The following is a 25,424-nucleotide window of genomic DNA, read 5'->3' on the forward strand; positions in this document are numbered from 1 at the left end:
TCCAATCATAAATGGCCTGAACTTTAACAGGGTCCATCTCGATAGTAGAAGGGGAAAAAATGAAACCCAAAAAGGAAACCTTCTGAACTCCTAAGAGACATTTAGACCCCTTCACAAACAAGGCATTAGCACGAAGGACATGGAATACCATCCTGACCTGCCTCACATGAGACTCCCAATCATCCGAAAAGACTAAAATATCATCCAAATATACAATCATGAATCTATCCAGATACTTTCGGAAGATGTTGTGCATAAAGGACTGAAACACAGATGGAGCATTAGAAAGCCCGAATGGCATCACCAGGTACTCAAAATGGCCCTCGGGCGTATTAAATGCTGTTTTCCATTCATCGCCCTGTTTAATACGCACAAGATTATACGCCCCTCGAAGGTCAATCTTGGTGAACCAACTAGCCCCCTTAATCTGAGCAAACAAATCAGACAGTAGAGGCAAAGGGTACTGAAATTTGACCGTGATTTTATTGAGAAGGCGGTAATCTATACAGGGTCTCAGAGAACCATCCTTCTTGGCCACAAAAAAGAACCCTGCTCCCAACGGTGACGAAGACGGGCGAATATGCCCTTTCTCCAAGGACTCCTTTATATAACTCCGCATAGCGGCATGTTCTGGCACAGATAAATTGAAAAGTCAGACTTAGGGAACTTACTACCAGAAATCAAATTAATAGAACAATCACACTCCCTATGAGGAGGTAGGGCACTGGATTTGGGCTCATCAAATACATCCCGGTAATCCGACAAAAACTCAGAGACTTCAGAAGGAGTGGAAGAAGAAATTGACATCAAAGGAACATCACCATGTACCCCTTGACAACCCCAACTAGACACAGACATTGATTTCCAATCCAATACTGGATTATGAACCTGTAGCCATGGTAAACCCAACACGACAACATCATGCAAATTATGCAACACCAAAAAGCGAATATCTTCCTGATGTGCAGGAGCCATGCACATGGTCAACTGAGTCCAGTACTGAGGTTTATTCTTAGCCAATGGCATAGCATCAATTCCCCTTAATGGAATAGGATACTGTAACGGCTCCAAGGAAAAACCACAGCGCCTGGCAAGCTCCAAGTCCATCAGGTTCAGTGCAGCGCCCGAATCCACAAATGCCATAACAGAGTAGGATGACAAAGAACAAATCAGAGTAACAGACAAGAGAAATTTAGGCTGTACAGTGCTAATGGTGACAGACCTAGCGAACCGCTTAGTGCGCTTAGGACAATCAGAGATAGCATGAGTGGAGTCACCACAGTAAAAACACAGCCCATTCTGACGTCTGTGTTCTTGCCGTTCAGTTCTGGTCAAAGTCCTATCACATTGCATAAGCTCAGGCCTCTGCTCAGAGGATACCGCCAAATGGTGCACAACTTTGCGCTCGCGCAAACGCCGATCAATTTGAATGGCCAAGGACATTGACTCATTCAGACCCGCCATACCCCACCATAACATCCTTAAGGGCTTCAGAAAGACCCTTTCTGAAAATTGCTGCCAGGGCACACTCATTCCACTGAGTGAGCACAGACCACTTTCTGAACTTCTGGCAATATACCTCCGCTTCATCCTGACCCTGGCACAGAGCCAGCAAGATTTTCTCTGCCTGATCCACTGAATTTGGTTCATCATAAAGCAATCCAAGAGCCAGAAAAAACGCATCTACATTAAGCAATGCAGGATCTCCTGGCGCAAGGGAGAATGCCCAGTCTTGAGGGTCGCCACGCAACAAAGAAATAATAATCTTCACTTGCTGAATGGGGTCACCAGAGGAGCGGGGTCTCAGAGCAAGAAACAGTCTGCAATTATTTTTGAAATTCAGAAACTTAGATCTATCCCCAGAAAACAAATCAGGAATTGGAATTCTAGGCTCTAACATCGGATTCTGAACTACATAATTTTGAATACTTTGTACCCTTGCAATGAGTTGCTCCACACAAGAGGATAGACCTTGAATATCCATATCTACACCTGAGTCCTGAACCACCCAGGGGTTAAGGGGATAAGAAAGACAAAACACACTGCAGAGAAAAAAAAATTGACTCAGAACTTCTCTTATCCCTCTTTTAAGATGCATTAACACTTTGCTGGCCAGAAGTACTGTTATGGACCTGGTGGTTAGGAGCACCCGGAATGACCTGATGGTCAAACTAGAAATCTGAGACAAGCTCTGGGGAAATGGGAACTCTACTGACCGCAACCCTACTCCTATCACACACACTAGAAATAGCCGTGGAGCGTACCTAACTCTCCCTAGACGCCTCTTCACAGCCTAAGAGCTAACTACCCCTAAATATAGAAATAAAAGCCTTACCTTGCCTCAGAGAAATTCCCCAAAGGAAAAGGCAGCCCCCCACAAATACTGACTGTGAGTTAAGAGGAAAGTCACAAACACAGGAATGAAACAGGTTTTAGCAAAGGAGGCCCAATATTCACTAAATAGTCAGAGGATAGCAAAGGGAACTATGCGGTCAGTACAAAAACTACAAAATACCACGCAGAGTGTGCAAAAAGACCTCCACACCGACTTACGGTGTGGAGGTGCAACTCTGCACCCCCAGAGCTTCCAGCTAGCAAGGAAATATCATGATAGCAAGCTGGACTAGAACTCAGAATGTACTAAGAAGTATATTCAGAAAGCAATGAACAACAAATGAACTAGCAGGGACTTAGCTTCTGCTGGAGTAGATAGGTCCTCAGAGAAATCCAAGAGAGATCTGAACCAATACTGAGACATTGACAGCTGGCATGAAGTAACGATCTGAGTGGAGTTAAATAGGGAAGCCAGCATAGCAATAAACGAGGGCAGCTGGAAAAGCCAACCTCAAGGACCAGCAGTTCCACTCAAAGCCACCAGAGGGTGTCCAAGGACAGAACTCAACAAAGTACCATTCATGACCACAGGAGGGAGCCCGAGAACGGAATTCACAACAGTTTGCCTGCCATTTTACATTTGCAGCATCTCAGATTAGGAGAAGCAGTGTAGTTCTGTGGGGCAGAATCCGGCTGTGAAGAGAGAGCCATGGTGATCCTGTACCCCCTGATTCCACTCCTTCAGAACTTAATCTTTCATCTCCTTCTTTGTCCCCTTCTTCCTTTGGCATATGGTTCACCTCAGGGGCCTTGGGTTCTTCATCTGTTCGAACCGGGTTTTTAAATAGGCAAGGTCGGAGCAAATTCCGGTGAAGAGGTGGAGCATGAGCATCCTCTTTTCCTTCAAGCTGGACTTCTGTCAGGACTCTGAACATTTTTTACCTTTTGTGCATTACTGCCCTTTTCCAAGATGGCGTCTTTGGTCTCATGTGCACTTTGTCTTCCTGCTATAAAACTCCACCCCAGCCTTCAGTCTGTGCTAGAGTATTCTGCCTTGCATCCAGCTCCTGACCTCTGATTACTCCCTGGCTATATACCTGCTCCTGTGAACCTGTGTGGTGATCCTGCTACTCTGCTCTGAGTTCCTGCTGCATACACCAGTTCCAGTAATCCTCCTTCATCTGCTGCTCATGTTTGCTTCCATCTGCATTTGCTGGACATGTAAGCTGTTTCTGCTCTGCAAAAACCTGAGACTATTAACCAGGCCTCCCTGGTTGAGCTAAGATATGATTTGAACTGCCTTATAAGCTTATCTATCTGTGTTTGGACTAAGACAAGGATTTATTTGTATCAAGTATCCTCAAGAATAACTGTGCTTCATAGACTTTCTGCGTGTTTGCATTTTCCTCCAAAGTTCCCTATAGACTGCTAAGCTGCGTTTTATATTTACACCAAGTGTTGTGGACTTGAGTTTCTCTCTGCACCTGTTTGAATCACCGTGTGATAATATAGACTTTACCACTTATAAAACTGTGTCCTGTAGTTGTCTTGTTCCACGCAAAGAGTCTCCTGAGTTATCCCCTATAATTATTACAACTTCGCACACTCACCCCTCAGGACTAATTCTTCTCTTCACCTGATACGGGTCTTTCTCCCAACGATTGTCCAGTTTGTCCCGAGGATGCTTCTCCCGTACTAAGACAAGGTCTCAAATTTGAAGCTCCGTTGCTCTGGGAGGGTTTTTTTCTGCATGTTCCAACTCCATAATCTAGTCTGGATTAACCGATGTAAAGTTTGTAGATGAAGCCGATGCTCCTGAACCCAGAAGTACACCCCTGTCCGTGGGTAGTCCTCTTCTGGGTCCAATGCCAACTCGGTGATTCCTTTTCTTTCTTGGCCGAACAGAAGGGAGTAAGACATATATCCCGTGGTTCGATGTACTCAATTATTATACTGTATATCCACACCAGTTCAGAAATGTACTCTGGCCTGGGCCTTCCAATCTTCCTCTAGACTTCTTAGCATCTGAATCATTGTGTGGTTAAATCATTCACAGGCACCATTACCTTGAGGATGGTACAGTGTGGTGCAGGAGTTCTCAATCCGGTACAGACAATGCAATTCATCCATTGCTCTACCCAAGAAACAAGCTCCCTGATCGGAGTGAATTCTCTTCGGACACTCATAGGGTTTGATGAAGTTCTTACATATTGCGTACACAGCGGACTCTGCAATCTGATCCCGTGTTGGAGTCACCACAGCAAATTTTGTGAAGTGATCCACCATTACCATGCAATGTTCATAGCCCTGATGGCTGGGCTGACGGTCAGATAGACTTTTGTGAAGAGTTCCAAAGGAGCAGAGGTTACAATGCACTGAATGTGGGCTTTCTGCTCCTTCAGCATAGCCAGTTGACATGTCTGACACATTCTACAGGCCTCGTCCACTTTCATCCTCAACTGGGGGTGGAGGATGAACCATAGTAGCCATTGGAAGGTTTTCTCTGAACCAAAGTGGGCCCTTGTTTGTGTGCAGCAACAGCAATTTCAAGCAATGATGTTGTTAAAATCAGGACTTGCCAGGTCATATTTGGCTCAGTCCACAGTTGCGTTTTCCAACATAGTAAGCAGTTCTTCATCCGTAGTTGTTCCCATTGTCACAGGATCCGCAACTCCTCCGGAGACAAAGTACTTCTTTCTGTCAAGTTGGGGAGTCTCTGAGAAGCCACACACTGTCTCAACAAGGCCAGTTCACTATCTTCCTGTTGAAGCTGAACCAACTCATCTCAAGTTCACCCCAGTATGGCATCTTGGACTGAGGAATGTATCTGTCTCTGCGTTCTGGTGGAACTCCGAAATCTTTGGACCTCATCATCTTCTAGCTCTTTGACTCTGTCCTGCATGGGTCTGGTACTCTTCCTCCTGGACAGGGCATTGGCATGGAGATTTTCTGCCCCCCTTTTATAGGCAATCTAATAGCGGAATTTCACCATTCTGGCTACCCATTGCTGTTCTAAGGCCCCCAGTCTTGCATGCTCCAGGTGCATAAGCGGGTTGTTATCAGTACACACCAACACTTTGAAGCCAGACAAATTTTCCACGAATCTCTCCGTCATAGCCCACACCAATGCCGGCAGCTCCAATGTGAAAGAACTGTAATCATCCTGATTGCGTTGGGAATCACGAAGGGGTCGACTTGCATAAGCTATCACCCTCTCTCTTCAGTCATGCATCTGTGACAACACAGCTCCAAGTCTGTTATGACCCCAATGGCAGAGGGTCTCAGGAATAATTATTAAGTCTGCAAACATAGAAAACCAGCTCATAGGGCAGTGGTAACTGGGCTGACCATATATCTAATCCTAGCACCACAAATACCAGCAGCCGGGGAACGTGCCTACGTTGATCCTAGACGTCTCGCGCCAGCCGGAGAACTAACTAACCCTAGAAGGGAAAAGACAGACCTTTCTTGCCTCCAGAGAAAATACCCCAAAAGTTGGATAGAAGCCCCCAACAAATAATAACGGTGAGGTAAGAGGAAAAGACAAACATAAGAATGAGCTAGGTATTTAGCAAAGAGAGGCCCACTAGCTAAATAGCAGAATATAGAAAGATAACTTATATGGTCAGCAAAAATCCTATCAAAAATATCCACACTGGAAATTCAAGAACCCCCGAACCGTCTAACGGCCCGGGGGGAGAACACCAGCCCCCCAGAGCTTCCAGCAAGGTCAGGAATCACATTTAGTATAAACTGGACAAAAATGAGAGCAAGCAAATAACCCAAAAAACAAAGAAGCAGACTTAGCTCAATTTTGCACGAACCAGGACCAGCAGATAGGAGCAAACAGAATGTGTCTGATAACAACGATGCCAGGCACTGGACTGAGGTTCCAGGAGGTTTATATAGCAACACCCCTGAACTAACGATGCAGCTGGGTGCAAACAGAGGGAAGAAAATCCCAGAGTCATATCCCAAGTAACCACAAGAGGGAGCCAAAAAGTCTAATTCACAACACAAGTCCCAGCAGACTCCCATATGTGTGGATAATGAAAATCCGCGTAAGCCAGGATAGGAGCTTCGGTGAGTGCCTTTATGAGATCTTGAAAGGCCTCTTCTTGGGACTCCTTCCAGAAGATCTTCCAGTTCTTGGCAACTGGGCATACCTTTTTCTACAGCTTCTGTAATGGCTTTGCCCGTAGAACAAAATTCTTCACAAACCGCCTGTAATAACTGGTCAGTCTCAGGAACGCTCGCACATCTTTCACTGTCTCTAGAGCACGCCAGTCTTAAATCACGGTGACCTTCTCTATGGAGGGGGTTCTACCCCTTTGGCAGAAATGACATGGCCCAAGTATTCAATTTGCTTATGGAACAAATGGCACTTCTAAGGCTTCAACTTTAGTCCGTATTTTTGAAGGCGGGCCAACAATTGTTCCAGGCATTGCAGATGTTCCTCGAATGAAGCCGCAAAGCCTATAATATTGTCCAGGTAGATGAGCATTGATTCAAAGTTCAAATCCCCTAGGCACCTCTCCATGAGACGTTGAAATGTCCCGGGAGCGTTGGCTAAGCCGACCGGCATGCGGTTGAACTCATGCAGGCCCATTGGAAGAATGAAGGCAACATGCTTTTCACTTCCTGGTACAGCTGTGGGGGAATTTGGCGGTAACCCTCTTTTATGGGCGCGGTGCTCCCATTTGATATTTTGTGCATAATGGCCATAGTGCAGCCAAAATCATCTTTGTGGAGGGTGAAAACTTCGTTATATCTTCCCAGCAGAACTTCTATCTGTTGCACCTGAGTGGGTTTGAGTTCGGCCAGCTCAGCCCGCATTTGTTCCAATATGGGTTGGCCCTCCTTGATGTAATGAGGTTCTGACACTGAAATGGGGTTCACTGACACAGTCCAGGGGTCTCCAGGTTGTACCTCCAGTTGTATTGTTTGGGGGGCATTAGTTATTCAGGTAGGTTCATTATTTGGGCCATCACACTTCTGGGAACAACAGTAATGTCCTGATCTCCTAAGTTAATGCACCGCACCGGAACAGTCCCTTCCTGTACAATGGCTAATGTATTCCCCACTAGGAGTCCCGTGGGTAATTGTTCAGAAGAGGATGGTTCGATTTGGACTTTGACCCTCTCCAAGAGGGGCAGTACTGTTTGTCCTGGTGGAAGAACAATTTTGATGGAAGCCGGGACAATCAATTTTCCTAACACTCCTCCCTCACAGGTAGACTCCTGTACTTGTGCCACCCGTGCTAGTTGTTGAAAAATTCTTCTCTGTGGTGTATGTAGGCCCCACTGTTTCAGAGTCTTGTTAGAGGGGTCTCTGAGGAGAAGGCTTCCAAACCCCTTCAGCACATTCTTTCCCAAAGTGACAGCGGGTCCATAGTTCACTTCTCCCTGTGTCAATACCATGCCTTTCCATCCCAGGTCTTTCCCACAGACAGACTCTTGCATCCATACCACCCCTGTGACCAGGATGGGTAGTTGGTTGGCTGCCATCAACGTTATCTTAGAGCCCCATTCAGGTCAGTCTGCTTGGGGAAAATGTTGCCGGTAGTAAGCCTCTGGCATCATTGTCACCTGCGAGCCTGTGTCCACCAGGCATCGCACTGCACATCCATCCATTTCTGCCTATATCAGGGGGAAAGTTGACACTAAACTTGCGGGACTTCCACTACTTTTCCTCACCTGTTCTGGCTCCGGGCGGCATCCCCCTTGCTCAGAGCATTCTAGCTTAACGGACGTCGAGACGTCATTCTTCCTCAGCGAGTTCACTCCCGTCCAATGTGTCCACACTCTCTGCAGTTGTACAAAGTGATGAGCCTCAGCCGGCGAAGCATTCCGGAGTCACGGCAGGGCTCCAGGCCTTCCCTGCCCTCTGGAGAATTACTGGTAGCCTCCGTTTCCTTCTGTATGTCAGCCAGTTCTACTTTCACACTCAGAAGTTCTCTCCTCAGTTCTTTCAGCCATTGGGGCTCAGAAATGGCATTTAGAGACACCCCCACTCTCTGGACCTTCCCACTGGGACTGTCACTCCCTGCTCCTGTTCATGCATGCGTGCCTCACTCCCTGCTTCAGGGAAAATCATTTGGGGTTCATCTGTTCACGTTCTCGCAGGGCTTGTTTTGTCAGCACATCTCACAAACCAGTCACTAGAAGGTCTCGTAACATTATGTATGTGGGTCCTACTCCCCTGCCATCTTTTCTAATAATAGCATTGTGTATCTCTTGTAATGCATTCATATATTGGGTTACAGTCTCCCCCTCCCTCTGCAGTCTACGAAAAAGACATGTTCTCAGTTTCCCTATGTCTGTGGGGTCTCCGTAAATCTCCTCCAAGATCTGCAACACCTTGTTAAAAGTATCCCAGTCTCAGGGGGTCCGTAACATCAATGAATCCCTGGCTTCTCCGTCCTGTGACATAATGACCACCTCAGCCTCCAGCGCAGGGGTCATGGAGTGCATTCTCATTATACCTCTAAGGCGTTCAGTCTAGCTCCACAGCATTGTGTAGCTCCCCATAAATTTGGGAAAATTGCTCAACATGGCCCCCAGGGAATGGCAAGTCCTGGGGCCACCCCCAACTGCTTGGTCTGCTGCCTGCGTGCTATTGGACTGCATCCTTCTGACTACACCAAGTGTAAGGGAGCAAGCAGGTGCATAGGATGCAGTGACACACAGGAGTCAGAGCAAGGGTTAACAGGTTCTTTATGTAAAACAATGATGGTAAAAGCAGGGGGTAAAGGATGTGAACATCAGGATGGGGGAGAGTCAACTAAAGGATGAGGAATCCAGCTCAATGACATATTGAAAAAGACCTTTTCTTTATTTACCTGGAAAATGTGTTCAGTGGAGGATAAAAATTTCAGCAATTACAGAGAATAAAATGCGATATCAACGCGTTTCTGGTGACCAAGCACCCTTAGTCATGATATAATGATGCAACAGGTATACAAATATAGTACTTAAATTAGCTAAAAATCAAGACTTTAATAGGTCCGGTCAAAAATGACTGGAACATTATAAGTGTAGACCGGAACAGAACAGCAGGGTTAACAGTAGGGGTAATGTTGTGAATTCCGCTCTTGGGCTCCCTCCGGTGGTTGTAAGTGGCACTTTTGTGAGTTCTGATCTTGGGCTCCCTCCGGTGGTTTTGAGTGGAATGGCTGCGTCTTGGATTTAGCATCAGCAGCTGCTTCCACTGATCGTCTTTCTGGCTCGGCTATTTTAGTCTGGCCTTATCCCTCATTCAATGCCAGTTGTCAATTGTTCCTGCTTGGAGTCACAGCTCTTTTGGATTTCCCTGACACTCTGACCAGTTCAGCAAAGATAAGTCCTTGCTTGTCCTTTTGCAGTCCACTTGTTGTGGACTTGATTGTTCAGCATATTTTATGTTTTTCTCTTTAGTCCAGCTTATCAGTATGGATCTATTCATCTAAGCTGGAAGCTCGGGCAGCAGATTTTGCCCTCCACACCTTTAGTCAGGTGTGGAGATTTTTGCATTCTCTGCGGTGGACTTTTTCTAGTTTTTATTACTGACCGCACAGTGTTCTGTCCTGTACTGTTATGACCCCAATGGCAGAGGGTCTCAGAACTTATTACCAAGTCTGCAAACACAAAAAAACAGCTCATAGGGCAGTGGTAACTAGGCTGACCGTATACCTGATCCTAGCACCACAAATAGCAGCAGCCGGGGAACGTACCTACGTTGGTTCTAGACGTCTCGCGCCAGCCGGAGAACTAACTAACCCTTGAAGGGAAAAGATAGACCTTTCTTGCCTCCAGAGAAAAGACCCCAAAAGTTGGATACAAGCCCCCAACAAATAATAACGGTGAGGTAAGAAGAAAAGACAAACGTAAGAATGAACTAGGTTTCAGCAAAGAGAGGCCCACTGACTAATAGCAGAATATAGGAAGATGACTTATACGGTCAGCAAAAACCCTATCAAAATTTCCACTCTGAATATTCAAGAACCCCCGAACCGTCTAACGGCACGGGGGGAGAATATCAGCCCCCTAGAGCTTCCAGCAAAATCAGGAATCACATTTAGTACATGCTGGACAAAAATAAGATCAATGCAAGTAACCAAAAAATAAGGAAGCAGGACTTAGCTTATTTTGCAAGAACCAGGACCAGCAGACAGGAGCAAACAGAAAGGAACTGATTACAACGATGCCAGGCACCAGACTGAAAATCCAGGAAGCTTAAATAGCAACACCCCTGGACTAATGAGCCAGGAGGTACCAAGCTGGAGAAAGAAGCTCAAAGTGTCATGTCGCTAGTGACCACAAGAGGGAGCCAAAAAGTCCAATTCACAACAGTACCCCCCCCTTAAGGAGGGGTCACCGAACCCTCACCAAGACCACCAGGACGATCAGGATGAGCAGCGTGAAAGGCACAAACCAAATCAGCCGCATGAACATCAGAGGCGACCACCCAGGAATTATCCTCCTGACCATAGCCCTTCCACTTGACCAGATACTGAAGCCTCCGTCTGGAGAGACGAGAATCCAAGATCTTCTCCACCACGTACTCCAACTCGCCCTCAACCAGCACCGGAGCAGGAGGCTCAACAGAAGGAACCACAGGCACAACGTAGCGCCGCAACAAAGACCTATGGAACACATTGTGAATGGCAAACGACACCGGAAGATCCAAGCGAAAGGACACTGGATTAAGGATTTCCAAAATCTTATAAGGACCGATGAAGCGAGGCTTAAATTTAGGAGAGGAGACCTTCATAGGAACAAACCGAGAAGACAGCCACACCAAATCCCCAACACGAAGTCGGGGACCCACACCGCGGCGGCGGTTGGCAAAACGCTGAGCCTTCTCCTGTGACAACTTTAGGTTGTCCACCACATGATTCCAGATCTGCTGCAACCTATCCACCACAGAATCTACCCCAGGACAGTCAGAGGGCTCAACATGTCCCGAGGAAAAACGAGGGTGAAAACCAGAGTTGAAGAAAAATGGCAAAACCAAAGTAGCGGAACTAGCCCGATTATTAAGGGCAAACTCAGCCAATGGCAAGAAGGTCACCCAATCATCCTGATCTGCAGAAACAAAACACCTTAAATAAGCCTCTAGAGTCTGATTTGTTCGCTCCATTTGGCCATTAGTCTGAGGATGGAAGGCAGACGAAAACGACAAATCAATGCCCATCTTAGCACAAAAGGATCGCCAGAACCTGGAGACAAACTGGGATCCTCTGTCAGACACGATATTCTCAGGAATGCCGTGCAAGCGATCCACATTCTGAAAGAATAAAGGAACCAGATCGGAAGAGGAAGGCAGCTTAGGCAAAGACACCAAATGGACCATCTTGGAAAAGCGATCACATACCACCCAGATGACAGACATGCCCTGAGACACCGGAAGATCTGAAATGAAATCCATGGAAATGTGTGTCCAAGGCCTCTTCGGGACAGGTAAGGGCAAGAGCAACCCGCTGGCACGAGAACAGCAAGGCTTAGCTCGAGCACAGGTCCCACAGGACTGCACAAATGACTGCACATCCCGTGACAAGGAAGGCCACCAAAAGGACCTAGCCACCAAATCTCTGGTGCCAAAAATCCCCGGATGCCCTGCCAACACCGAGGAATGAACCTCGGAAATTACTCTGCTGGTCCATTTATCAGGAACAAACAGTCTGTCAGGTGGACAAGAGTCAGGTCTACCAGCCTGAAAACTCTGCAACACACGTCGCAAATCCGGAGAAATGGCCGACAAGATTACTCCCTCTCTAAGAATACCAGCTGGCTCTGAGACTCCAGGAGAGTCAGGCACAAAGCTCCTTGAAAGAGCATCAGCCTTCACATTCTTTGAACCTGGTAGGTACGAGACCACAAAGTCAAAACGGGAGAAAAACAATGACCAACGGGCCTGTCTAGGATTCAGGCGTTTAGCAGACTCGAGATACATCAGATTCTTGTGATCAGTCAAGACCACCACACGATGCTTAGCACCCTCGAGCCAATGACGCCACTCCTCAAATGCCCACTTCATGGCCAACAACTCCCGATTGCCAACATCATAGTTCCGCTCAGCAGGCGAAAACTTCCTAGAAAAAAAAGCACATGGTCTCATCACAGAGCAACCAGGGCCTCTCTGCGACAAAACGGCCCCTGCCCCGATCTCAGAAGCATCCACTTCAACCTGAAAGGGAAGTGAGACATCAGGCTGGCACAAAACAGGCGCCGAAGTAAACCGGCGCTTCAGCTCTTGGAAAGCTTCCACGGCTGCAGGAGCCCAGTTAGCAACATCAGAACCTTTCTTGGTCATATCCGTCAAAGGTTTAACAACGCTAGAAAAGTTAGCGATAAAACGACGGTAGAAGTTAGCAAAACCCAAGAACTTCTGAAGACTCTTAACTGACGTGGGTTGAGTCCAATCATGAATAGCTCGGACCTTGACTGGGTCCATCTCCACCGCAGAAGGGGAAAAAATAAAACCCAAAAAGGGAACCTTCTGTACTCCAAAGAGACACTTTGAGCCCTTCACAAACAAAGCATTCTCACGCAAAACCTGAAACACCAACCTGACCTACTTAACATGGGAGTCCCAATCATCAGAAAAAAACAGAATATCATCCAGATAAACAATCATAAATTTATCCAGATACTTCCGGAAGATATCATGCATAAAGGACTGAAAAACTGAAGGAGCATTAGAGAGCCCAAAAGGCATCACCAAGTACTCAAAATGACCTTCGGGCGTATTAAATGCAGTTTTCCATTCATCTCCTTGCTTAATGCGCACAAGGTTGTACGCACCAAGAAGATCTATCTTGGTGAACCACTTGGCACCCTTAATCCGGGCAAACAAGTCTGACAACAGAGGCAAAGGATACTGAAATTTAACAGTGATTGTATTCAGAAGCCGATAGTCTATACAAGGTCTCAAAGATCCGTCCTTCTTGGCCACAAAAAAGAATCCCGCACCAAGAGGGGAAGAGGATGGACGAATATGCCCCTTCTCCAGAGACTCCTTGATATACGAACGCATTGCGGTATGCTCAGGTACAGACAGATTAAATAATCTTCCCTTAGGAAATTTACTACCTGGAATCAAATCTATAGCGCAGTCACAATCCCTATGAGGAGGAAGAGCACTGGACCTGGACTCGCTGAACACACCCTGATAATCAGACAAATACTCAGGAACTTCCGAAGGAGTAGAGCAGGGGTCCCCAACTCCAGTCCTCAAGGCCCACCAACAGGTCATGTTTTCAGGATTTCCTTAAGTCTTGCCCAAGTGATAATTGCATCACCTGTGCAATACAAAGGAAATCCTGAAAACATGATCTGTTGGTGGGCCTTGAGGACTGGAGTTGGGGAACACTGGAGTAGAGGAAGCAATAGACACCGGCGGGGAATCACCATGAACTCCCTGACAGCCCCAACTTGACACAGACATTGCCTTCCAATCCAAAACTGGATTATGGGTCTGTAACCATGGCAGACCCAAAACGACCAAATCATGCATTTTATGCAGAACAAGAAAACGAATCACCTCCCGATGTTCAGGAGTCATGCACATGGTTACCTGTGTCCAAAACTGCGGCTTATTTTCCGCCAATGGCGTAGCATCAATACCTCTAAGAGGGATAGGATTTACCAACGGCTCAAGTACAAAACCACAGCGCTTGGCAAATGACAGATCCATAAGACTCAGGGCAGCACCCGAATCCACAAACGCCATAACAGGGTAGGAAGACAATGAGCAAATTAAAGTCACAGACAAAATAAATTTAGGTTGCAAATTACCAATGGCGACAGGACTAACAACCTTTGCTAGGCGTTTAGAGCATGCTGATATAACATGTGTAGAATCACCACAGTAAAAACACAACCCATTCAGACGTCTATGATTTTTCCGTTCATTTCTAGTCTGAATTCTACCACATTGCATTAAATTAGGTGTTTGTTCAGACAACACCACCAGAGGATTAGCGGCTTTGCGCTCCCGCAAACGCCGGTCAATTTGAATAGCCAGCGCCATGGAATCATTTAGACTTGTGGGAATGGAGAAACCCACCATCACATTCTTAATGGCTTCAGAAAGGCCATTTCTGAAATTTGCGGCCAGAGCACACTCATTCCACTGAGTAAGCACGGACCATTTCCGAAATTTTTGGCAATACACTTCAGCTTCATCCTGGCCCTGAGAGATAGCCAGCAAGGCTTTTTCTGCCTGAATTTCAAGATTGGGTTCCTTGTAAAGCAACCCGAGCGCCAGAAAAAACGCATCAATATTTGCCAATGCCGGATCTCCTGGCGCTAACGAGAAGGCCCAATCCTGAGGGTCGCCTCGCAAGAAAGAGATAACAATTTTAACTTGCTGAGCTGAGTCTCCAGACGAACGGGGTCTCAGAGATAGAAACAATTTACAATTATTCCTGAAATTCCTAAACTTAAATCGGTCTCCAGAAAACAGTTCAGGAATAGGTTATTTAGGTTCTGACATAGGACTACTGGTAACAAAATCTTGAATGCTTTGCACACGAGCAGCAAGCTGATCCACACTAGTAATTAAAGTCTGGACATTCATGTCTGCAGCAAGCTCAAGCCACTCTGAGGTAAAGGGGAGGAAGAAAGAGAAAAAAAAAAACTCAGAATTTCCTTTCTTATTATCCCACTTCTGCAATGCATTAAACATTCACCTTCGGCCTGGCATACTGTTATGACCCCAATGGCAGAGGGTCTCAGAACTTATTACCAAGTCTGCAAACACAAAAAAACAGCTCATAGGGCAGTGGTAACTAGGCTGACCGTATACCTGATCCTAGCACCACAAATAGCAGCAGCCGGGGAAGGTACCTACGTTGGTTCTAGACGTCTCGCGCCAGCCAGAGAACTAACTAACCCTAGAAGGGAAAGGATAGACCTTTCTTGCCTCCAGAGAAAAGACCCCAAAAGTTGGATACAAGCCCCCAACAAATAATAACGGTGAGGTAAGAAGAAAAGACAAATGTAAGAATGAACTAGGTTTCAGCAAAGAGAGGCCCACTGACTAATAGCAGAATATAGGAAGATGACTTATACGGTCAGCAAAAACCCTATCAAAATTTCCACTCTGAATATTCAAGAACCCCCGAACCGTCTAACGGCACGGGGGGAGAATATCAGCCCCCTAGAGCTTCCAGCAAAATCAGGAATCACATTTAGTACATGCTGGACAAAAATAAGAGCAATGCAAGTAACCAAAAAATAAGGAAGCAGGACTTAGCTTATTTTGCAAGAACCAGGACCAGCAGACAGGAGCAAACAGAAAGGAACTGATTACAACGATGCCAGGCACCAGACTGAAAATCCAGGAAGCTTAAATAGCAACAACCCTGGACTAACGAGCCAGGAGGTACCAAGCTGGAGAAAGAAGCTCAAAGTGTCATGTTGCTAGTGACCACAAGAGGGAGCCAAAAAGTCCAATTCACAACACTGTACTATCTATCTAGCTAGAAGTGGCCTCCTTTGCTACATCTTGTTTCATTCTACGTATGTCATTTCCCTCTCCACTCACAGTCATTATTTGTGGGGGGCTGTCTACCCTTTGGGGATTTTCTCTGAGGCAAGATAGCTTTCCTGTTTCTACCTTTAGGGGTAGTTAGCTCTCTGGCTGTGACGAGGTGTCTAGGGAGTGACAGGAACATCCCACGGCTACTGCTAGTGTTGTGTTAAGATCAGGAACTGCGGTCAGTATAGTTACCACCTGCTCAGAGCTCGTCGCATGTCGCTCCTAAATCACCAGTCCATAACAGGGTACATTATGGGTTCCACCAATCACACATTCCATATACAGTATTGTGAATGACCTAAAATACTATATGTCAAATACGTTACAGAGTTGAGCTGCTCACCATAGCCATTGGGGTACTCATTAATTTGGTATTTTCATCCATCATCTTTAACAGCTTCAAAATTGTGGGATCTTCATAATCAAATCGCCTACCCAGTAAGATGCAGATCATTATATTAGATACAGCAGCACTTAAATTCTTGTTATCGAAGGGTTTACCTGGAAAAAATTGTGAGAAAACAAGAGTCATAATCGCAAAAAACAGAAAAATCACAAGCACTTCTGAACAGAACAAAGCAAGTGTGAACAGTGTGAGCAAGCTGCCATGACTGCACAACATAAAAACAAAACAATACAGTCGCCTCTGTAAGCGCTAAGATGTATGCAGACACCAAATATATGACATAATTCAGTCAGGATAAAATGCGCCTTTTCTTGATGGATCCCTACACGTAATATTTATTAATCATGCCTCTCCTGGGCTCAAAGCTACAAATCTAAAGGGCAGGTAGGAATCTCTTAGTCATTAATTCCTTCACCCTGAAGGTGGTTTACATTTTAATGACCAGGACAATTTTTACAATTCTGACCACTGTCAATTTATGTGGTTATAACTCTACAGTAGAATGCGTCAATGGATCCCGGTGATTCTGAGAATGTTTTTTTCTGACATATTGTACTTCATGATAGTGGTAACATTTCTTTGATATGAATGAGAAGAGAAGTGCAAAAAAGGAAATGCACACACAACCCATAAAAACCCATAGTGCAAAAAGGCTTTATTAAGAGAACAAAGTGCTTAAAGTCATAAAAACATGTAAGCATAAAAAGCATATCCAGACAAACACCCCCTGTGTAAGAATGTGCATAGGCAGGGTAAATAGGGACAAATAACCCCAAACAAATAGACTTACTCTTACTCTTATATATACAGTTTTTATGACTTTAAGCACTTTGTTCTCTTAATAAAGCCTTTTTGCACTATTTATGGGTTGTGTGTGCACTTCCTTTTTGCACTTCTCTTCTCATACATACTGTGCATTAGTAGCACCCTCCGATATTTGCTATTTATTGATGGTGGTGCCCACTTATTTTCTCTTCATGTTTACATCTTTTCCCAGCCCTTTTGGGTTCTTAGTGGTGGCACGCCCATATATGCTTATGATATTGCAATTTATTATTTCGATATCTTTTTTCTATATCATTTGTTTATACTAGCTTATTTCTACTATGGCTTTTGACTTGAACGCTCGTGAGGAGATGTGGAACAGCCATAACGGACATATGTTTTTTGACGAAGGTTTGGTCAGAAGCTGGGGCTCGGGACCATGAAGGTTTGTGGAAGGTGGGACAGCGGGTGTGTCTGCCAAGATCTCTGTACCCTGTGATGGCCCAAGCGACTCACAGTCCAAGCACCGGTCCAAGAATGCCATGTGTGCTCTGGTGGATGAGCAACGGGTCACTCTTGGTTTCACAATGGTCGCTACTAGATTTACACAGGCATGTCTAACATGTGCATAACATAAATAGTATAGTCAAGGCACCGCAAACACATGCCCAAGCCCCTCTACCCATTTCAACAACTGCATACTGATTCCTACAACTACTCAGGTAGGAATGTAAGTGCTTGTATGTGTTGATCTCTTCTCAGGGTGACCAGAAGCCTTCCCGATGTCAGAAGCCACTACAGCAGAGAGGTAATGCAAAATGTTAAGCAAATGTTGTCCACAGACCACACAGCAAGGACTTTTAGCTCTATCCTGCATCAAGTACACATCCAACAGAAAGACAAAAATGCCCCTCTTAGGCATATAGTTCCCACAAGTCCTTGCTGCAGCATGATAACCTTACCAGCTGTGTCCAGAGCCTCCAGAAGAGACTCTCGCTCATGCATAAATAAGTTTCTATTCCAGGTCAAAAGACATACAAGAAGACCACTGGAGCCAAGCCCTGACACTCCTTTTCAAGTCCCTCTCACTACTGCCACATCAGTAAAGCTTGAGGGAAATCCTGCCTGGATCCATGCAAGCCATTGTACGGTCCTGGAGCTGAAGAATGATGATCCTGCTCCTGATGATGTTGGCGACCTCACCTCAGAAGGGACAGACGGCTAAGATAACACAAAATGACACAGAAATAACTATGTGGTTTGATGCTTTCGAGAAATTTGCTAATTTTAGATTTGATCTTTGTAGAATAGTGAACTGTCAATGGAATCTTATATTTGGGAGGAAGGAAATTAATAATCCCAATTATAAATTTCTAACAGGGATCGAAGGGGCTGTGTTATACATCTGTGTAACTAGACCAGGGAATGAGAATTGTAACTCTTGGTCATATGCAGCCTGGAATACGGGGACCTCATGGGGATATAAGCCAGAGGAAGCTATGACTTGTCTTAGCCCATCAGGAAAGCCTCTTCTTGAGAGGATAAAGATTGCTATAGTTATCCGAAAATGGGACTGTGATCCAGAGCTTGACACCCTCTTCTCATAAATATAGATGAACCCTCTCTTCGAGATGAAGGTCTTTATGTATTGGGACTGCACATTCCGGGTAGGAGGGCTCTGTTGGGACAATTTTGGTTGAAAGCTATCCTCCAACAGGACAATGAAAGTAAGGAAGAGAGTCCCCAAGAGTCAGCAATAGAAAAATCAGGATTCAAAATATTTGGGGATGTGAGCTATGAGGAGAAGGTAGCCATAGAAACAGGCTATACAGAGAGGCATGAATGGCTTATGTGGATGAAGAATACTGCGGGGCAATATGACAAATCCAACTGTATTGCATGCGCCACTGCCAGACCCAATTTAGGGACAATTCCCCTCAGACTCTCAGAACAAGACCACACAGATTTGCAGTGCATTTTGGCCTTGTATACTGCCACATATGACCCCACTGATAATACTTTGTGTAATGCTCTCTCAGCCCTATACCCACAAGTAAAAAATGATCAGGTACCTCCTAGAGTTTTCGCATATCCAGGAAACTACACCTGTTTCCAAAGGAAAGGGGCGGGAACAGGGAGACCTGTAGGAAATCTAACTTCAGAGTTTTGTGAGACTACCGTCCTCATAGACACAGATACGGGGGGCTTCAAAGCTAAATGGTTTCAACAAGAAGTGATATATGGTGGTTATGTGGGGACATAAAGCTCAGAGCCAGATTGCCTGCAGATTGGGTTGGCAGCTGTGCCCTAGCACAGATACCCATGCCTTTCCAGATAATTTAATCAGAAGAGATACAAAGGGGTAAAATGAATTCTGATACTCTACATAGAAACAAAAAGTCATCACCTGCTCGATCTTTTGATCCAAGAATCAACATTGTTAGTATAGGGGTTCCCAGAGGGGTACCAGATGAATATAAAGCCAGAAGCCAGATTGCAGCAGGGTTTGAATCAGTTTTCTTTTGGTGGGTTAAGCTGAATAAAAATGTGTACTGGATAAATTATATGTATTAATCAATAAAGGTATATAAATTATATGAGGGATGCAATAAGAGGAATAGCAGAATACATACAGAATAGGATGGCCTTCGATATGTTCTTAGCAGAGAAAGGAGGTGTTTGTAAAATGTTTGGCACTTATTGTTGTACCTTCATTCTGAACAATGCAGCCCCTGACTGTAGCATGACAAAAGCACTGGAGGGTCTTACATCACTGTCTGAAGAACTGGCAGAAAATTCTGGTATCGACAATCCGTTCTCAGAGTGGCTCAAGTCATGGTTCGGAAGATGGAGTCATCTGGTGTCCAGCTTTCTCATCTCTCTCACCGTTAATGGCAGCGATACTTGTGATCTGTAGATGCTGCTGCATACCCTGCGTGAGAGGACTCCTCCAATGACTGATAGATGCATCCATTACTGAAACGATGTACATCCAAGTGAATCCCCGCAATGATAAATATGAACAAATGCTATAATTGAGAATAGGATATGATCTCCCTACCCTGTGGGGGATTCGGCAGAAGAAATTGAGAAGAAAGTCCGACACTGGCATTAGGCCTTTGAAGTACCTGTATGTCAGGGGAAGAATCATATCTGTTATCGAAAGGGGGGACTGATAGGGAAATGAGAGACCAGCTTAATTCCAGCATATTCCTTAAATTATATATTATATCTAATTGTAACAAGACATGTTCAGACATGTCTAGCTTTCCTATGTCATCCTGCCCTTTGATTAGAGTTGCTGACATTACTATGCCTAAAAGTTATTTTAGCCTATGGAAGCTAATGATGGGTGGTGGTACCTATTAGCCAGCTTATACAGAAAACGGTTATAAACTGTTTTAGGGTGAGGCTAATTACATGGACATTGGTACCTTACATAAGTAATCACCTGTTCACAGTTCACTTCTGATTGAAAATCACCTCATCAATTAATGATGATCTCATTTGTAATAAACAGCTGATGTGCGCATGACCAGAATGTATACGCCCACTCAAAAGAGTATATAAGGGCAGATGTGATTGAATAAACCTTATGACATTACTCTGTCTCTATCCATCACTCGTTCGAACAATCACATGATCAGGCAACCATCCAATATCCCTGATGGTCTGACTTGCAGACCAACCTAACAGAACCATAAGACGCACCCCAAATTTTCAGACGGAAAATAGTGAAAAAAAATTAATGCTTCTAATGGGCGTCTGTCTTCCAGTCTGATTTAAGCTTCCAGGGGAAATCAGTAGCGCTGGTGGAGCGTAGCCCCAGGCAGTGTTCGGTGGTCTGGTGCTGATGCTCTTGGTACGGGGGCTCCACCGATATTTTCTGAAAGCACAAAGCTCCAGCACAAAAATTGCTGTGAAGCCGTGGTCTCCAGGAAATCCCATCCCAGGCTGGTGTGGCAGGTTCATCGGAGCTCACTGGTGCGGGGCTCCGCTGACATTTTCTGAAATGCATGGCACATCCCCACTGCTGCAATGCTGTGGCCTCTCGGAAAATGGCCGCCGGGTCAGCACATGTGCAGATTGAGATCTCGGCAATGAAATCTCATCCCAAGATCTCTGGAGATGAGATCTTTGTGCCGAGATCTCAATCTGCACATGCGCAGATGGGGATGTGCAGGGCTCCGAGCTTTCAGAAAATGTCAACGAAGCCCCCCACCACTGGGTACCACCAAATACTGCCACACCAGCTTGGGAAGGGAGTGTGATCAAGGCCCTGCAGCGTCGGGCCACTGCAGAATCGTCTGACTCCAGCTGTCGCCACAATACTTGTAAGTATATTCCGACTATAAAACGCACCCCCATTTTCCCCAAAAATTTTATGGGAATAAAGTGCGTCTTTTAGTCCGAAAAATACGGTTACATTTCCCACATGTCTAATTTACATCAGCACAATTTTCAAACCCAAATTTTTTTGTTAGGACGTTATATGGCTTAAAAGTGAACAAGTGATTTTTCATTTTTCCAACAAAATATACAAAGCCTTTTTTTAGGGACCTAATCACATTTGAAGTCACTTTGAGGGGTCTATATGATAGAAAATACCCAAAAGTGACACCATTCTAAAAACTGCACCCCTCAAGGTGCTCAAAACCACATTCAAGAAGTTAATTAACCCTTCGGATGGAATTTTTGGAATGTGAAAAAAATAAACATTTAACATTTTTTCACAAAAAATTTACTTCAGATCCAAATTATTTTACTTTGTAATTTTTCCTGAGCTTGCCGATAGATCATATGAGGGAGAAAACCACTGTTTGGGCACATGGCAGATCTTGGAAGGGAAGGAGCGCCATTTGACTTTTTGAATGTAAAATTTCCTGGAACAATTGGAAGACGCCATGTCAAGTTTGGAGAGCCTCTGATGTGACTAACCAGTGAAAATCCCTAACAATTGACAACATTTTGGAAACTATACCTCTCAGGGAACTGATATACATGTGTGTTGAGCACATTGAACCCTCAGATGCTTCACAGAAATGTATAACGTTGAGCCGTGAAAGTAAAAAAAAGCAAATTTTCCCCACTAATATGTTTTTAGCACAAAATATTGCATTTTAGCAAGGGTAAAACAAGAAATTGCACAATGCATTTTGTTGTGCAATTTATCCTGGGTACGCTGATACAGAATATGAGGGAGAAAACTACTGTTTGGGCACTTGGCAGGGTTTGGCATTGAAGTCATTTGACTTTTTGAATGTAACATTTCCTGGAATCATTAGCGGATGTCATGTCCCATTTGCAGAGCCCCTGATGTGACTAAACAATTGAAACCTCCCACAAGTGACCTCATTTTTTTAAGCTAGAGCCATCAAGGAATGTATTTAGATGCATGGTGAACACCTTGAACCCCCAGGTGCTTCACAGAAGTTTATAATGTTGAGCAGTGAAAATAATAAAATCACATTTTCCTCACAAAATTTTGCATTTTCATAAGGGTAACATGAGAAATTGTGTCATACAACTTGTACTACGCCGATACCCCATATGTGGGGGAATACTATTTATGACGCACACTGCAAAGCTCAGAAGGGAAGAGGAGCCATATTGGAGTTCAGATTTTGCTGGAATGTCACATTTGCAGAGCCCCTGAGGTGACACAACAACAGAAACCCTCAATATGTGACCCAATTTTGCAAACTACACAATTACACAATGAATTCGTCTAGGAGTGCAGTGATCATATTAACACCACATGTGTCTCAAAGAATTTTATACCACTGAGCTGTGAAGAAAGAATAAATTACATTGTTACCACTAAAATGTTGTTTTAGCCCAAAGTTTTTTTATTTTTCTAAGGGCTATTAGAACTTTTTTTTTCAACAAACTGAGGTTCATTTTTTCCTGAGTGCGCCAATACCCTACATGTAATTGTGAAAAATTTTACATACACATTGCAAAGCTCAGAAGGCAAGGAGTCAGATTATACTGTTATGGTTTGCAGGTGCTATGACCCACTGGGAGAGTCCATTAGGTGCCAGAACAGCAGAACCCCCCATAAATGACCCCATTTTACAAACTACACCTCTCAATGAATTTGTCTAGGGGAGCAGTGATCATATTGACACCATGGGTGTGTCACAGAATTTTACACCATTGGGCAGTGAAGAAAAAAATAACATTTTTACCACCAAAATTTAGTTTTAGCCCCAGATTTTACATTTTCACATAAGAAGTGGATAAAAATGGCACGAAAATTTGTCCCACAATTTCTACTGAACGTGGAAATACCCCATATGTGGCTGTACAGTATTACCAAGTCATACGGAGAGACTCGAGAGGAACAGAGCCCTATTTGCCTCCTGGAGCACCGATTTTCCTAGACCAGTTTGCGGACTCCATATACAGAGCCCCTAATTCCTAGTAGAGCAGAATTCCCACTCAAGTGACTCCATTTTGGAAATTATACCCCTTGGGGAATATGTGATGAGTGAGTATACTCGTTAGGGCTTATGGCCACTTGCAATGAAATCGGACATTCTCAATCCAATAAAAAATCGGATTCAATACGGACTAATGTTAATCTATGATTGTGTATTCATCTGTGCTTTTTTTTCCAACTTGTATGGGATCACGATTGGGCTGGAAAAAATAGCAGCATGCTGTAATTGCAATCAGAAATTAGTTTGCATCCAGTAATAGAAGTCAAAGGGTGCAAGAAAATAATCGCACAGCACTGGCACCATGTGGGTGCGTCCGATTTTTACGCACTGATATCCTTTTGAAAAGCCTGCAATTCATATGCGGCTATATAGTATATATATATATATATATATATATATATATATATATATATATATATATATATATAAAGCTGAATGTGTGTGTGTGTCTGTATGTGTGTGTGTATGTCCGGGATTGGCATCTGCACCGTTGCAGCTACAGCCACAACATTTTGCACAGTCACACTTCTTGACCCCGAGAGCGTCCTAGGCTATGTTGGAAGGCAAAATTTTAACCCCGCGCGTTCCAATTCACCAAACAATTTTGCCCCTATCTACATAATGGGGAAAAGTGAAAGGAAAAGTGTTGGAGGCAAATTGACAGCTGCCAGATGTGAGCAAGGGGGACTTAAAAAAATGAGAGCGATGGCGCCAAAGAGTATATACTGTACAGTTGCTAAGGTGGGGCCCCGACATGGGATATTCACCACACACGGGGATATGAACACACACACAAAATGCGCCACACACTATAAATGTGCTTGAACACATATACCACCCTCAGCACACAATTCACCACACATACACCAACCTCGCCACATAAAAGTCGAAACACAAAAGTTGCCACTCAAAACTCACCACACGCAAAATTCTCCACATGCAAAACTAGGCTCATGCAAAACTCGCCACAAGGGCAAAACTCACCTCATGGAAAACTCGCCACACGCAAAACTTGCACACGTGGAAAGATTGCCACATGCACAAAAGTTGCAACACATGCAAAAGTTGCCTCACAGAAAACTTGCATATACTCAAAACGAACCACACAAAACTCGCCACGCGCAAAACTCGCCATGCACAAAACTTGCTCCACACAACTTGCTACACTAACCTGTCACATGCAACTCGACACACAAAAAGTTGCTACTCGCATGTCGCCACACAAAACTCATCTCACACAAGTCGCTACATGCATGTCACCACACGCAACTCAACACACACAACTTGACACATGAAACTTACCCTAAAACACACACAAGTCTGGTATTATCCTTTAAAAATAAAAATCTGATTAATAAGCAGACAAAGTACAAGAGCAACAAATGTACCGCAGCTGTCAGTCACATGACATGTCTGTTATGTGTATGTGTGAGCTAATATATACTGCCAGGGGGGAGGGCTTCCTGTTGGCTGGGGATTTATCAGGTTGCTAATAGCAACCAATCACAGCTCTGCTTCTATTCTGCTACAGTTAATTAATCTGAGCTCTGATTGGTTAATATAGGCAACAAAGGACATTCTCAGTATAACAATGCTTGTGTGAGGTAATAGCATGTCAGTTAGTGTGTGTTGGTGGAAAGGCTAATGTCAGTCACATTACCTCTATGTGAGAGGTAGTGTTGAGCATTCCGATACTGCAAATATCGGGTATCGGCCGATATTCGCTGTATCGGAATTCCGATACCAAATTCCGATATTTTTGCGTTGTCGGAAATCAGAATCGGGATCCATATTCATGTAAAAAATAAAGAATAAAAATAAAAAATATGGATATACTCACCCCTCCGACGGACCCTGGACCTCAGCGGTGCAACCGGCAGCCTCCGTTCCTAAGAATTCAGTGAGAGTAGGACCTGCGATGACGTCGCGGTCTTGTGATTGGTCACGTG

General features: G+C 44.6%; 1 protein-coding gene across 2 annotated transcripts in view; it reads right to left on the reverse strand.

Annotated features, from left to right (window-relative positions):
- LOC143808681 (cytochrome P450 2K1-like) overlaps positions 1 to 25,424 on the reverse strand; it is a 170,553-nt gene that overhangs the window by 75,992 nt on the left and 69,137 nt on the right. For both annotated transcript variants that reach the window (XM_077291588.1, XM_077291587.1), the window contains exon 5: positions 16,202 to 16,359. In XM_077291588.1, coding sequence (XP_077147703.1) covers positions 16,202 to 16,359 — 158 coding nt within the window. The remainder of the gene's footprint in view (positions 1 to 16,201; positions 16,360 to 25,424) is intronic.

The sequence above is a fragment of the Ranitomeya variabilis genome, chromosome 2, assembly GCF_051348905.1.
Source record: "Ranitomeya variabilis isolate aRanVar5 chromosome 2, aRanVar5.hap1, whole genome shotgun sequence".
In the NCBI taxonomy this organism is placed as follows: domain Eukaryota; kingdom Metazoa; phylum Chordata; class Amphibia; order Anura; family Dendrobatidae; genus Ranitomeya; species Ranitomeya variabilis.